Source organism: Zea mays, chromosome 2 (genome assembly GCF_902167145.1).
Source record: "Zea mays cultivar B73 chromosome 2, Zm-B73-REFERENCE-NAM-5.0, whole genome shotgun sequence".
NCBI lineage: Eukaryota > Viridiplantae > Streptophyta > Magnoliopsida > Poales > Poaceae > Zea > Zea mays.
Genome location: NC_050097.1, coordinates 29011977 through 29027361, shown reverse-complemented (window position 1 = coordinate 29027361; position 15385 = coordinate 29011977). Strand labels below are relative to the sequence as shown.

Genomic DNA, 15385 nt, shown 5'->3' with positions numbered 1-15385 from the left:
AAGAGTTTCATTGGAATGGCCGGATATTATCGGCGATTCATTGAAGGGTTTTTGAAGATTGCGAAACCAATGACAGCGTTGCTAGGCAACAAAGTTGAGTTCAAGTGGACCTAGAAATGCCAAGAGGCCTTTGAAGCGCTGAAAGAGAAGTTGACTACAGCGCCTGTCCTAGTCTTGCCTGAGGTGCATAAGCCCTTCTCGGTGTATTGTGATGCTTGTTACACAGGTTTAGGATGTGTGTTGATGCAAGAGGGAAGAGTTGTGGCCTACTCGTCCCGACAGCTGAAGGTTCATGAGAAGAACTACCCAATCCATGATCTAGAGTTGGCAGCAGTGGTTCACGCACTGAAGACATGGAGGCACTACCTGTATGGACAGAGATGCGATGTTTACACAGATCATAAGAGTCTGAAGTACATATTCACTCAGTCAGAGTTGAACATGAGGCAACGAAGATGGTTAGAGTTGATCAAAGACTATGAGTTGGAGATCCATTACCACCCAGGCAAAGCAAACGTAGTGGCAGATGCTTTGAGCAGAAAGAGTCAAGACAATCTGATGGTCGCTCGTCCGATGCCTTATGAGTTGGCCAAGGAGTTTGATAGGTTGAGTCTCGGATTTCTGAACAATTCGCGAGGAGTCACAGTTGAGTTGGAACCTACCTTAGAGCACGAAATCAAAGAAGCACAGAAGAATGATGAGAAGATCAGTGAGATCCGGTGACTGATTCTAGATGGCAAAGGCAAAGATTTTCGAGAAGATGCAGAAGGCGTGATATGGTTCAAAGACCGCTTGTGTGTTCCCAATGTCCAGTCCATTCGGGAGTTGATCCTTAAGGAAGCTCATGAGACAGCTTATTCGATTCACCCTGGCAGTGAGAAGATGTATCAGGATCTGAAGAAGAAATTCTGGTGGTACGGAATGAAGAGGGAAATCGCAGAGCATGTGGCTATGTGCGATAGTTGTCGAAGAATTAAGGCAGAGCACCAGAGACCAGCTGGATTGTTGCAACCGTTGCAGATCCCTCAGTGGAAATGGGATGAAATTGGTATGGATTTCATAGTCGGATTGCCTCGCACTCGAGCCGGCTACGATTCCATTTGGGTAGTGGTGGACCGCTTGACCAAGTCAGCCCACTTCATACCTGTCAAGACCAACTACAGCAGTGCCGTATTGGCAGAATTGTATATGTCTCGGATCGTTTGTCTTCATGGTGTGCCAAAGAAGATAGTGTCAGACAGAGGAACGCAGTTCACCTCTCATTTCTGGCAGCAGTTGCATGAAGCCTTGGGCACGCATCTGAATTTCAGTTCAGCATATCATCCGCAGACAGATGGCCAGACCGAAAGGACCAATCAAATTCTTGAAGACATGTTGAGAGCCTGTGCGTTGCAAGATCAGTCCGGATGGGACAAGCGATTGCCTTATGCAGAGTTTTCCTATAACAACAGTTACCAGGCCAGTTTGAAGATGTCACCATTTCAGGCGCTCTATGGAAGGAGTTGTAGAACTCCGTTGCAATGGGATCAGCCTGGGGAGAAGCAAGTGTTCGGGCCAGACATTCTACTTGAAGCTGAAGAAAACATCAAGATGGTCCGAGAGAATCTGAAGATAGCGCAATCAAGGCAGCGAAGCTATGCGGACACAAGAAGAAGAGAGCTGAGTTTTGAAGTCGGAGACTTTGTCTATCTGAAAGTGTCACCGATCAGAGGAGTTAGAAGGTTCGGAGTGAAAGGCAAGCTAGCACCCCGCTACATTGGCCCGTACCAAATTCTCTCAAGGCGTGGAGAAGTGGCCTATCAGCTCAGTCTGCCAGAGAATTTGTCTGCAGTGCATGATGTCTTTCATGTGTCTCAGTTGAGGAAGTGCTTGCGTGTGCCAGAAGAGCAGTTGCCAGTGGAAGGTCTTGAAGTCCAGGAGGACTTGACCTACGTTGAGAAGCCAGTGCAAATCCTTGAGGTTGCAGACAGAGTCACCCGAAGGAAGACCATCAGAATGTGCAAAGTCAGATGGAATCACCATTCCGAGGAAGAAGCAACCTGGGAGCGTGAAGATGATCTGATGGCTAAATACCCAGAGCTCTTTGCTAGCCAACCCTGAATCTCGAGGGCGAGATTCTTTTAAGGGGGATAGGTTTGTAACGCCCTGAATTTGGGGGTAGAATTTTTTCTTCTTTTCTCTCACCAAATTCAGGCGTTACCCTTTTCTTTTTTTTTCTCGTTCCCTCGCTAAACCTTGATCTTTTCCAAAATTATAGCGGGTTTTGGCTTTAGACCTCGTGTAAAGCAAAACCTTAAAACACTTTATTTTGTGTGATGCACCATGCCGAACCATGTATACTTTTTGATTGATTAAAAATGTGAATGCTTTCATCTAGAGGAAATTAGAAATTAGAAAAAAGAAAAAGCCTTTTCTTTTTTTCCTTTCTCTTCCCCCCCCTTCTCCCCTATTCGGCCCAGCCGCCCCCCCCTTCGGCCGGCCCAGCTGGCGGCCCAGCCGCCCCCTTCCCCCCCCCTCCCGCGTGGGCCCCGCGCCGGCCCAGCCGCGCGCCCCCCCTCCCCCCCCACTTTGGGCCCAGTCGGCCCAACCGTTTCCCCCCCCCCTCTCTTTTCTTTTTTTTCTTTTTCCAAAAATCCCCTCCCTCTCTCTCTCTCTCTCTCCCTCACCCTCTCCCCTGCCCTAGCGCCGCCGCCGCCCCTTGCCCTAGCGCCGCCGCCGCCCATGCGCGCCGCCGCCGCCGTTCCCGCCCACGGTGAGGCTCCCCCCCTCCTCCTCCCTCTCCTCCCTCCGGCGCCCTCCCCTCACCCGCGCCACCCGGCTCGGCCCCTGGCTCGGCCGTCCCGGCGAGCTCGGCCCGGCCCCGGCCGCCATCTCCTCGCCCGCGCCCGGCCGGCTCCGGCCCCAGCCACCCCGGCCGTTCGCGCCCCCGACCCCACCTGGCCCGGCCACCCCGCGCCGCCCGCCCGGCCGCGCCCCGCCCTCCCCTGCGCCCGGCTCGGCCGCCTCCCGCGCCCGGCCTCGGCCGCCCCGGCCCCGGCTCGGCCGCCTCGGCTCGGTCGCTCGCGCCCCGGCCCCGGCCCAACCGCCCCCGCCCGACTCGGCCACCTCGGCCGCCCGCCTCCCGGCGAGCTCAGCCGCCCCCCCCCCCCGGTTCAACCGCCCCGGCTCGGCCGCCCCGTGCCCCGGCTCGGCCGCTCCCGTCGCGCCCCGGCCCGGTCGCCCCGGCCTCGCCCGACCGTATCCTCGCCCCGCCGTGCCTTGCTCGCGTCGTGTCGGCCCTCGGCGTGGCCTCGAGCTCGGCCAGCGCACGGCCCCGACGCGTGCGCGACTCGTTCGCAGCACGTTATGTGTGGCTTTGCGCGTGCGCGTGTTCGCGCAGCGTTCCGGCGTAGCTCGTCGTGCCCGCGACACGATCGTCTACCCCCTAACCCCCGTCTACCCCCCCTGTATCCTATATGCGCTAATCATGTTGCTTATATTAGTAAGATAGGAGTCTCAATTTGGAAATTGGTTACGTTAGTTAATTTGTATAGCCAATCGTCTATCTTATTCAATGTTAATCTACTAAAAGTGATCGCGTTTACCTTAGTGCATGTAGCTAATTCTTTTGTTAGAACCAATTGGAACTAGAACACGTGACGTCTAGTTATTCACCAACCCGTAGTGCGTCTTGGGCATAAGCTTTAACTCTCGCGAGACCTTTTCTCATTTCTTTCTAACCATAGTAACTCATTATTGTATGTGGTATTCTATGCATGTTTAATCTACTTGTTCTCTTGTATGGTGTATTGTTGGTTTCCTAATTTCAATGGATGGATGTATGTATGCTTGCAACCGCATAGAGAACGATCCGGTCGAAGAGCCCGAGGAACCCGCAGGAGAAGCCCCTGAGCAGCAATTGGTTGGTGGAGGCAAGTGTCCCTTGACCTATCTCTGTCCTATACATTCTTTAATTCACCTCCCGCATTACACATTTATGCCTAAGGATTGACTAGCTTTGTTATCCATGTCCTTGTTTACCTATTTGGGTTGGATTATTATTGCTTAGCTTTATGCTATTGCTCAACTCTAATCAATGAACATGATGAGATTATCCATGATACGTTGTTTTCCCCTTTCTTATGTTGATGTTATGCTTGTGGTCTTCAAGGGGGCTCGAGCGGTTTCTCGAGTGCCTCTCCGTAAGGACCTGTTCTATGGATGACCGCCCGGGAAAACAGTGCAACCATGAGGGTGGAATGGGGTGCCCTTAGCTGAATAATTAGAGGATCTGGGGTGTAGTTCGCTTCGCCGTCGTGCCGTCAATGGGGCTCGGTGTATGCGGCTCGCTCTGCCAAGGTTGATTTGTCACTTGGGGAGGACTGCGGTACATTTAGGAAACCTAACGGGCGGCTACAGCCCCGGGGAATCTTTGTAAAGGCTACGTAGTGAAACCCTGCCTATTCACCTTGGTAGTGTTTAAGGGTTTGATCGGCCCGAGGCAAGAGGGAATCACGGCTTGTGGGTAAAGTGCACAACCTCTGCAGAGTGTTTGAAAACTGATATATCAGCCGTGCTCGCGGTTATGAGCGGCCAAGGGAGCTCCAGTGATTAGTGGTACTTGATCAGAGACATTATGGTACAGGTGGCTATGAGATCGATGGTTCTGGTTATGACTATGGTGCTGGTAAGTGGTATTCTTTCCGTTTGGAAAGGGTACATCGGGCTAATAACTTGGGTTAATGCTAAAACTTGGCTTTCTATTAGTAAATAATAATCTGACCAACTAAAAGCAACTGCTTGACTTATCCCCACATAAAGCTAGTCCACTACATCCAAACAGGATACTTGCTGAGTATGTTGATGTGTACTCACCCTTGCTCTACACACCAAACCCCCCCCCATCCTCAGGTTGTCAGCATTGCAACCACTGCTCAGGAGAAGATGAAGCTGTGGAAGGAGACTTCCAGGAGTTCCAAGATTACGACGAGTTCTAGGCGTGGGTTAGCGGCAACCCCCAGTCGGCTGCCTGTGAAGGCCACGTTTATCTACGTTTCTTTTCCGCACTTTGATTTATTGTAAGAACTATATGGACGTCTCAGACGTATGATGTAATCGACTATTATTTCCCTTTTAATACTATTTTGAGCACTGTGTGATGATGTCCATGTTATGTAACTGCTGTGTACGTGAATAACTGATCCTGGCACGTACATGGTTCGCATTCGGTTTGCCTTCTAAAACTGGGTGTGACACTCCCTCCTTACGGCAGTAAGGATTATGCAAAAGTATGGCTCCTTTTTCCCTTGATTGATGCGGGGATTTGTTAGGAACTAGGCAAGAAAGTCAGTTTTTTATATAGTCTTGCCCTGCATTTTGATTCAGTACATAGTGAAATAGATTTCCAGGACTGCATGGTGGTTAATGGTTGTGATCGTGCAGGTGTGCTTCAGCTATGCAGTTCAGCAGCGTGCTTCCCCTAGGGGGAAACTCCGGACGACTACAACGATCGCCCTAGGCACAATCATTTCCGACTATTTCTTCCTTCGACTTGAACTGGTACCTGTTCGACATCCTACTTCTCAAGGTATTGTTTATTTCTTCATCTTTTTTCTAACTTCGATATAATCGATCAGCCACAACGATTGCCCCTCCTCCCAGTTTATTCTCTTCACTATCGATTTTCCTTCAAGTTATGATGTGCATGACGTGTTATTCTTTTTCTAATTAAGTTGTTTATCATTATAATGTGTTTATGCCAAATAATTGGTCAATGTAGTGGCTGAAACCCTAACTTCTGGTATTTGTCCACAGTATCTTACATAGAATGTAATATTGTTATTTTGGGAAAGTTTGTGCCCAAATGCTCTGTATTTAGTGTGTCTGTTTTTTTTGCCGTTCCGTTATTGTTATTATTTTACTGTTTTCTACAGCGTGTGAGGCTTTAGTTTTAAACAACTTGCATTCCATTTTATTAGGAAATCTGCCAATTTGAACACAAGTCTTTTCCAATCTGAGAAGGCCGCTACTTTGTCAAGGTGACGTATAAATTTGTTTTAGCTCTATTTTTCCCGACTTTTGTATCTATGCTTTTAACTTGCTAGGTGTGATCTGTCCTTTATTGTGTTTGTTGTACCTACATATGCATCCTCTTTTCTCCCTAAAGCTTTCATACAATCTGTTGCGCTTCTTAATTTGTGTTGGCCCCATTTATCGTTTTCCCCAATACAATCTTTTTCGCATATGAATATTTTAGTGCAGTAAACTCTAAACTTCCGTTGGCCAACTCAGGCTTCATAAACTTCTATCAGTCTGCTGAGGATTTCAGTGCTTCATTAAGGTACCTTTGATTACGTCTTCCTTTATGCCTTTCCAACAATGTGTAATGTTTTTAGTTTCTAAAGTTTTCTGTATTATCATATATTTCTTCTTTCAAGTGTAAATGACTTCTAAAGGGTTACAACTCCAGCTCTACGATTTTCTGGATCATCTAATGACTTACTTCACAAACCCCACCAAATTTTTTGGAGCTAAAACTATCCCAAACAGAACATTGGATTTGATTAATTGTTACACATGACCTATGCATATCATCAAAACACCCATGCTAAGTGAATATGTGGCTGCGCTTAAAGGTATGTGAACCAACGGTAGTTTCAAATTACAGACACTATTTATCTACTTTAATAATACTACTAAAAATATTGGTCATACAAATTTCTTTATGTTAAACCATGGACCGTATGCTTATGATTTGCCATCTATGATTTAAATACGTTTTCCTTTATACCATCAATGAATTGGTGCCCTGCTATGTATCAACTAATATCAAAAATATTTATTCTACCTCTATTGTTGACTCAAGAAGCTCAGTTCCAGTTAAAGTCCGGAGCACGACAGTGCTAAGAAAACACCATGAACAGTCCATTCCAACAAAACTAGAGGGAACAGTTCTTGCGCACCTTTCTTATTTTGGTCTTCTACGGAGTATATTCGAGCTCTATAAGCCGCAACTCCACCTCTATGGGTGGGGTTGCTGAAGGATAAGGGTGCCTGAAGCAACCATAGTCTCAGGTCATATCAGCAAGGAGCTTAGGAACAGCCAGTAGTTGCAGTTTACTTTAGCCTCCTGGATCTTGACGCCTCCATTTACTGATCACCAATGGGCGTTATGCATCCGTCATTCCCTAATTTACATAACAATGTGCGTCATCTTCCAACTTGGCGAATTGTCCGTTTAGCTAACATTTGTAGCATGCTTTTGGATTGGGTTTCTGCTGGTTGTCTGTAGCATATGGTCCGTGGACACTTATCTTTTGGTACATTTAAAAGAGACATTATCATTCAAAAACACAACAAAGACCTTAAACGTATTTGTTCCATATGTCCAGTTTATATGCCACTGCAATATCCATTGCTATTTACTTTTGGTGAGCGTGGATTTCAATTTGGTGTTCCATATGTTGAAATGGAGGTTCTGGGAGTGAGAAGATGAGGATCAACTGCTGCAGCATCTGGCGCAACAAGGCACTGAGGAGGATGTGTTTCAGTGAAAGGGGTGCTGTGAGCAGCACCCAGTGTGTGCTCACATCAGATGCTGGCCCAGACACTCTTGTAAGTCTCATCCTGTCGATAATAGTGTTGGACTGTTGGTGTTTCGTCACAGCCCTTTCTATTTTTTATTTGACTTGATGTTAGCTGCTATAATTATCAAATTCTGGATGCAAAAACTTACAGGTCGTCCGAACATCCTTTCGGAGTAATTATGCTGATCCTAACGAAGTCACTGCTATCATTTTGGGTGGTGGTACCGAGACTCAGCTTCTCCCTCTCACATCGGCACATCGCTAGGGTTCAGGCTCTTTTAGTGAAACTGGTGTGCTTTACCTCTGAATCTTTGCTGGTGGCATCTTTGTAGCTGGGGAAGACGACCGGGGAAGGAAAAGCCAGCAAGAGGGACACAAAGAGCACCAGCAGCACAAGTTGACCCTCCCAACTGTTTCGAATTATACCATTCACGATGCCACTGACGGCACCGACAATGACAAACAGGAAGGTGAGAGACCACATGGATTTCTTTCTTTCTTTCTTTTTTTCATAAGGGAAGCTTTATTATTTTCAAGATTGTTACCTTGAAATGATATAAAAACCGTGTACCACTCCTGGCTTCTATATAACCATGACACAGAGTCAATCCGTACACTAAACTTCCACCCATATGCTTGGGTAAAAAACTCCTCTACTACTTCTGCCAATCGTTGAGATGCCACTGCAGTCAAATCCTGTGATGTTGACTTATGTAGGATAGCCCATATATGTATCATAACCGAGCTGTAGGATAGACAATGTATAACCAAGTACATAACTGCAGTCAAATCCTGTGATGTTGACTTATGTAGGATAGCCCATGTATGTATTATAACTGAGCTGTAGGATAGTCAATGTATAACCGAGTCAATAACCTATAAGGGGAAAGATGAGTGTGATTTCTTTTTTATTGCATCTTCGCGATTTTTTTGTGCCATTGATTTAGATCAGTATGCTTTTTTTATACTTATTACACATAACGGTGCTGGTACTTGTTCATGGCGTTTTTGTCGTCCTGCTGATGTTGCATATGGCAACACAGATACAGAATTTAATCTCACTCCGGATGTTGACCAGAGAAATGGTCGAGACAGTAATTTCTTAGATTAATAAAATGTGTGCTGAGAGAAAAAAGAATATATCATTCAGAGTCTGCTGGTTCTGGTTATAATAAAAAGAATTGATCGACAAACCACTTGCCTCATAATAGCCATGATTACTGCAGGGCGCACGAAGTGCGCCTCCTGATCTAGTAGAGTTAATTTGTAGGTGAATTTCAACATCTAAGGCAATAGAGGAGGTTAGTATAGACTAAATCTGCTAATGCCCCCTGGTTTTTAAAGTTCCTTTAGAGTAAAAAGTGATTATTATGCTTAGAAAAAATAATATTGTCTTGAGGTTAGCAACATTGGTCCTCTCCTAGATCTCACATGAAACTCTAGAGTCAATATTGAGCACCATGGTGCATAATTTAATGGTTCACCTTACAACCTAAAATCCTTATTTGTAAGAGCAACTCTAGTAGGACCCTACTTGACCCGCCATAGGTAAATGTATGTGTTGATGAAAAAAATCACCACTCAAATAGGGTCAGCATCCAAATTTGGGTGCGCGCACAAGGCTACCACAATGACCCTATTCTTCGGGGCTCAACTTAAAGCGCACAAAAGTTTGTTCTAGCTCGCCCACTCACGGAATGCCACATGACACCTCCCTGAAAGCCCTATATTTGGTTTTCGTAGTTGAATAATAGTGGGCTAACTTTTACTCTATTATTTTGATTTAGATAGGTGAAGTCCACAGCAAGGTTAAGAAAAATGGCAACACATGGAGATGATAACAGATGGCCAGATGTGATAATCAAGTGTTCAATTTTTTGAAAAAGAAGAAAGAGGAAAACAAAATCATATAGTCTCAAGGTTGAAAAGATGTCCAAGAGGGGTATGAATTAGGCTAGTCCATTTTTTTGGAATAATTAAAGCCAACTGCATAGTTCCCTTCACCCTTTATGCCAGCTAAATATCAGATTATGAATAAAAAGGGGAGAGTCATAGATAAGAAAAACCTTTAATTTATTTGTCCTTAAATTTATCCACGAACCCATATTCCGTATATCACTTAGAATTACATGCTCATCGAGGAGCACCGGTTGATCTAGAATACAATAACTTTACTCGACAGAAACAAATGACCATAGTAATAATAAATAAAGAGTAAATAAATCTCCATAGTATGACACTCAGAGGCAAACAAAACATGTATGCTGGGACGCAAAAGTAAGACATGGTGACATTCAAAGAAAAGACAGGATCAAATTATCCAGATTAGTGTAGGATGATCCTCCCTTCTCCAAAGCACTCTTCGCCTTCAGTTTCAGCTCATGGGCCTTCCTCCTCCTCTCCTCCCCTTTAGGCCCTTGATCCATCAGCGTATCCATGGCTTTCTTCACCTGTTCCATCCCCACCTCGGCATCAGCCTCCCCTTGGCTGCCACCGGCGGCGTCAGTAGTAGCATTCAAAACATTTTCTGTTGGCTTCGTCACACCGACGGACACCCCAACGCCAAGCACGTGCACGATGAGCTGCTCGTTGATAAATTGCTCTGCGAAAAAGGGCCAGGTTGCCATGGGCACACCGGCTGCAACAGCCTCCATGATGGAGCCCCATCCACAGTGCGTCACGAAGCCGCCAATGGCCGGATGGGCCAGGATGGCCACCTGGGGCGCCCACCCGCGCACCACCAGACACTTGCTGCCTGCGACGCCGTCTGCGTCGGTATTCTCTCTTAGCCAATCCTTGACGTCGTCGGGCAGGGAGTCGGCGCCCTTGACGAGCCAGAGCACAGGTGAGCGGCATGCGACAAGCGCCATGCCGAGCTGCATGAGCTGAGCGGGTGGCATGCGCCCGAAACTGCCGAAGCTCACGTACACCACGGACTTGGGCGCCTTGGCGTCCAGCCACGCCATGCATCGCCTCGCATCATCGTTCGACACGAGCCGAGGATCCAGGCTTGGCGCGCAGCACAGCGAGACGGGCCCAACGGCGATCACCTTTTTGCCCGTCGCCTCCGCGAGTAGCGCCGTCGAGCCGCTCTCCAGCTCCTCGAAGGTGTGCACCACGAAGCCGTCCGCGGCCACGTCGAAATCCCGGATCCCCTGCAGCGCCTTCCCGGCGACGGAAGTGGTCGGCATGAAATGCGGCGGGAGCTGCCTACGCGACAGCCTGAGCCGGAAAGGCGGCGGCAGCGCTGGGACGTCGAACAGCTCGTCGTCAGCCAACGCGGCAGCCTCCTGCGGCCTGTGCCTGTACAGGTGCTCGATGCAGAGCAGAGCGAAGGCGCCGAAACCGTGGAAGACGTAGCAGGGAACTTCAAGCTGGCGCGCCAGGCCCAGCGTCCACGTCTGGCACGCCCCGGAGACGACGCAGCTCGGACGGCGCAGCGCTTCGCCGAGGCAGTGCCGCGACACTGCCTCACCGAAGCCTTTGTTGGCCACGAAGAAGCGAGGCACCTCGGCCTGGGACCGGAGCAGGTCCATCCTCTCGCAGCCCTCGGGCAGGCCGGCGTCCGCGGCCGGGAACGGGACTGCGGTAACCGTGATCGTAGTCGTGGCACCGTGTGACTGTGCGCGGTCGACACGGCTCTGTGCTATCGCTGCATTGACGGGCGTAGTGATGATGGTGACCTCGGCTCCGTGGGCCGCGAGGAGGCAGCCGAGGTCTGCCATGGGGATCACGTGGCTGATGGTTCCTGTGAATGGGATGAGCGCGAAGTGAGGCTTGGCGGCTCTGTCCATTTCTCGCTCGCACAGGCTGATAGTATAGTGGCAGGCAGGTAGAGTTAAGACGGGTCTGTGGATGGCCGATCGGCCTAGTAGTTACGTATCAGGCTTTGTTGATGAGCTTTTGTGGCAAGCTGCTGAGCTCTTGCCCCTATATATGCAGGTGCAGTGACCGTGCACTGCGTATGCCTACACGTCTACACGACATTTGTTGCAGTCTGATGCAGACTGGTCCATGAGACAATGGTACCATGACTGTCACTGCTGCACACCAATGGGAGTCGGGAGATGACGATGAAGCAGAATTTGTCTACCACGAGAAGATCAGTACGTGTGGAATATTAACTTCTCTTTTCTGTAAGTCCAAATTGTCCTCATGACGTAAGGTCTTGCATCGCTTAGACTGTAGAACGTCATCAGTGACGTCGCAGAGCTTTCTTGGCTGGGATAACAATGTTCGGCGGCTGGTTAGACGGGCGCTAACGCTTACCAGTAGTTCAATGTACTTTAAATTGTCAGTTGTTCGTGCATCACTAAGATTTCTATATATCATATACAGTTTCTTTATATAACACAAACCAACATGATCTGTAGTTTAGATGCGTGCTCTATTACTAGTGATCACGGTTTAAACCTCAACAAGTGATATTTTTTATATATTTCATTGGTGGACGAGCGAAAGACACACGAATAAACTCGTGTTTTATGGTAATGATAATGATAGAGATTTTAGTGAAAAGACTTATCCAACAGTTTTCTAACTAGATTTTTAGAACTTCTCATTCACCTTTCTTTTCTCCCTCATAAAAAGTATACAACAGAGCTAATAAAAGTCGTCGAAGGGTGGAGAGATTCATATAAGGATTTGTTTGGTGACTAGAGAATTGGGAAGATTGTGGGGGAGGAAATCCTTTGCTATTCAAAATATTGAATAGTAAGAGATTTCCTCCCCGTCAATTACCTTCAATTCTATGATCATCAAACCAGCTCTAATAGTTTTTACTAAAATGACACCGTAAAAATTTAAACAATGCACGGTATGTTTAATTGTGGCTATAAAATAGCACATCTTTCTATTATTTTAGATGTCTGGATTTTAACATAATTCCATGCAACACTCTTATACCACCAACAATACAAGTAAATTGTTACTTTTTAATTTGTTATTTGTCTTTATATCAATAGATATAAAAAATTTGTCCTTGCATGACAATAGAAACAATTGTAAATTGAATTATCTTTATGCCAACATAAATTACATTTTGTCAGGATTATGGTTTTTCTAACATATTTTTTGTTCTCGGAACAGAAAAAATATACCGTGGCTATCGAAATTGCAATGAACTAAACCTACAAATTAAATATACAACGTATACGATAACCTTCGTCTGAATGAAAACTAGAATTCCGACAATCAAAATTTAGCAAGTTCCATAAGTTAAACTCCTCCAATCATCTTTGTTCTCTCCCCAAGTCATTTTTTCCTCACATCTCATCTTTTGTCTTGCTTGGTCATTTAATGGATGCGATGTTGTTTTTTCATCCCTGATATATTTTTCTCTTTAATGTTATTACCACGTCAGCGAAATATTTTACCTGGAACAATGTTACAATGACAGGAAAACTGTTTTAATTACTTAGAGGTTAGGCCATTAGAATTGACTCAAACAAGGTACACCGAAGGCTACATAGCATACAGACGTACCTACAGGTCCTACACCAAGGGAAGTAGTAATACTTGTCCAGCATTTCTTTTGAGCCTCCTGCTACAGGCACAAGTCAAGGATAAAGTCAATGAGTAGACAGTAGTCCATGGCAGCAGCTCACGTACCATGATGTCATCATGGGAGCCACATGGGGCAGTGACAGTGAGCACGGAAGATTTTCCTCGGAACTCGCCCGCTCCAAGATCCGTCCATGCCAGCAGAGGCAGGCGCTGCAGCGCTCGCGCAGGCAGCAGGCTCTCACGTCGTGCAACTCTGCAACTGCAACAGGCAACAGCGCGACGCGTAGGCGCAGCAACCATAAATGGGTCTCCCAAATCGGTGCAAGCCGCCAAGTCAATGGCGTGCGGCGGTGCGGCTGCCGCGGTCCCCGGAAGCCGGACGTAGCGGCGGAGGGAGGAAAAAGTAGCTGCTGCTACAGTGACAGTGACGGTGACGCCATTGCAGCAGCTGCTATGCATCCAAACACAGGCGTCACTCATGACAACCCGAAAAGCAGTGGCATCCATGGCGGGGGCCTGTGTGTGATTGTGACCCCGAACCCTGACCGTAGTCCATATATCCTGTACTTCCTCTCAGTCTGCTTCAGTCTGCTTCTGAGGTTATATACGTTATCCTAATGTATGTTTGGATTCTTTATATCCGAACTTTACGTACCAATATGTAGATTCCAATTAAAAAAACATTGTTTGGACAACATCACAGCACGCCGCGCACATGTTACTGCCGCCACTACCGAACACACATGCTTTACCGAGTGCACGAAGAAATCAACAAAGCCTGGAAAACACTCGGTAAACTCTTTGCCGAGTGTGACACTCCACATCAAAGAAGTTTCGGTAAAATGTACATCGGCAACAGTTTTTTCTGAGTACCTTTGTCGGGCACTCCACAAATGAGCTCCCCAGTGGGCCTATTTGCCAATTCCTTTGTTGAATGTATTAGGAGGCACTCGGCAAGAGCTCCGTCTTTACCGAGTGCCAGCTGGACTATTGGGCCACTTTGTCACTTCCTTTGTCGAGCGCATTAGTTGGCACTCGGCAAAGTTTGCTTCTTTGCCGAGTGTCGCTGCCACAACGACAAATAAGCTTTATCAGTTCTCAAGTGTTTTTTTTTGCCAAGTGTTATGGCCATGTCACTCGGCAAAGTACATCTTTGACCAGAATACCCTTTTATTTGTTTTTGCTATTCCATCGAAACAAACAAATGATATATTCACATATATATCACAAATATCATAGAATCATCATGTACATGAAACACACGACATAGCTGACAAAGATCACACGTTTCTTCACAAAGATCACGAAGTCACAAATACCACAAAATAGTTCACAACACTAACAAGTACTCACATAAAAAAGTCCACAAACATCCAATATATGGCATGAACATGTCTCACAACTAAGTTTAGAAGAACATCAGCGAGGTGCCCGGCTGGACTGGTTCGACGATGGGCTGGGCGCTGCATGAGGCTTGTTGGATGCCGCAGATTGTCCCTGCATAGAGAAGAGATTGCATGTGTTATACCAGATGAGTATATAACATACATGACTAGAATTTTGATACTCACAATAGTATGTGTCGGGGACCATAATTAGGGGTACCCTCAAGACGCCTAATTCTCAGCTGGTAACCCCCATCAGCATAAAGCTGCAGAGGCCTGATTGGTGCGATTAAGTCAGGGATCAGTCCATACGAGCGACTCGATCACGCCTCGCCCGAGCCTAGCCTCGGGCAAGGGCAGCCGACCCCGAGGGATTTCCGTCTCGCCCGAGGCCCCCCTTTAACGGCGGACACATCTCCGGCTCGCCCGAGGCCTTGCCTTCGCTAAGAAGCAACCCTGACTAAATCGCCGCGCCGACCGACCAAGTCGCAGGAGCATTTAACGCAAAGGTAGCCTGACACCTTTATCCTGACGCGCGCGCCCCGGCAGAGCCGAAGTGACCGCCGTCACTTCGCCGCTCCACTGACCGGTCTGACAGAAGGACAGCGCCGCCTGCGCCACTCCGACTGTAGTGCCACTTGACAGAGTGAGACTGACAGGCAGTCAGGCCCTGCCAAAGGCGCCATAGGAAACTCCGCTCCGCCAGACCTAGGGCTCGGACTCGGGCTAAGCCCCGGAAGACGGCGAACTCCGCTCCGCCCGACCCAGGGCTCGGACTCGGGCTAAGCCCCGGAAGACGGCGAACTCCGCTCCGCCCGACCCAGGGCTCGGACTCGGGCTAAGCCCCGGAAGACGGCGAACTCCGCTCTGCCCGACCCAGGGCTCGGACTCGGGCTCAGCCCCAGAAGACGACGAACTCCGCTTCGCCCG

The 15385-nt window shown here is 47.7% G+C and overlaps 2 protein-coding genes across 3 annotated transcripts in view; one reads left to right on the top strand and one right to left on the bottom strand.

Moving 5' to 3' along the window:
• Positions 1–8008, top strand: part of LOC103646196 (uncharacterized) — a 40962-nt gene extending 32954 nt beyond the window's left edge. Inside the window, exons 3-7 of one of the 2 annotated variants that reach the window (XR_004856163.1) lie at positions 5441–5566; positions 5958–6017; positions 6236–6319; positions 7371–7593; positions 7717–8008. The gene's annotated coding sequence lies outside the window, so the exon portion shown is untranslated. Of the gene's footprint in view, positions 1–5440; positions 5567–5957; positions 7594–7716 lie in introns of both variants that reach the window. The other variant, XR_004856162.1, reaches the window with a different exon arrangement.
• A 1636-nt stretch (positions 8009–9644) lies between these two features.
• On the bottom strand, positions 9645–11362 carry LOC100273051 (uncharacterized). The gene has a single exon (NM_001147500.1). It carries the CDS (start codon positions 11357–11359, stop codon positions 9860–9862), a length of 1500 nt encoding a protein of 499 aa, NP_001140972.1. The 5' UTR covers positions 11360–11362; the 3' UTR covers positions 9645–9859.
• Positions 11363–15385: the final 4023 nt, after the last annotated feature.

Coding starts and splice junctions, on each gene's coding strand:
- LOC100273051 (NM_001147500.1), bottom strand. CDS start 11,359: ATGGACAGAGCCGCCAAGCCTCACTTCGCGCTCATCCCATTCACAGGA.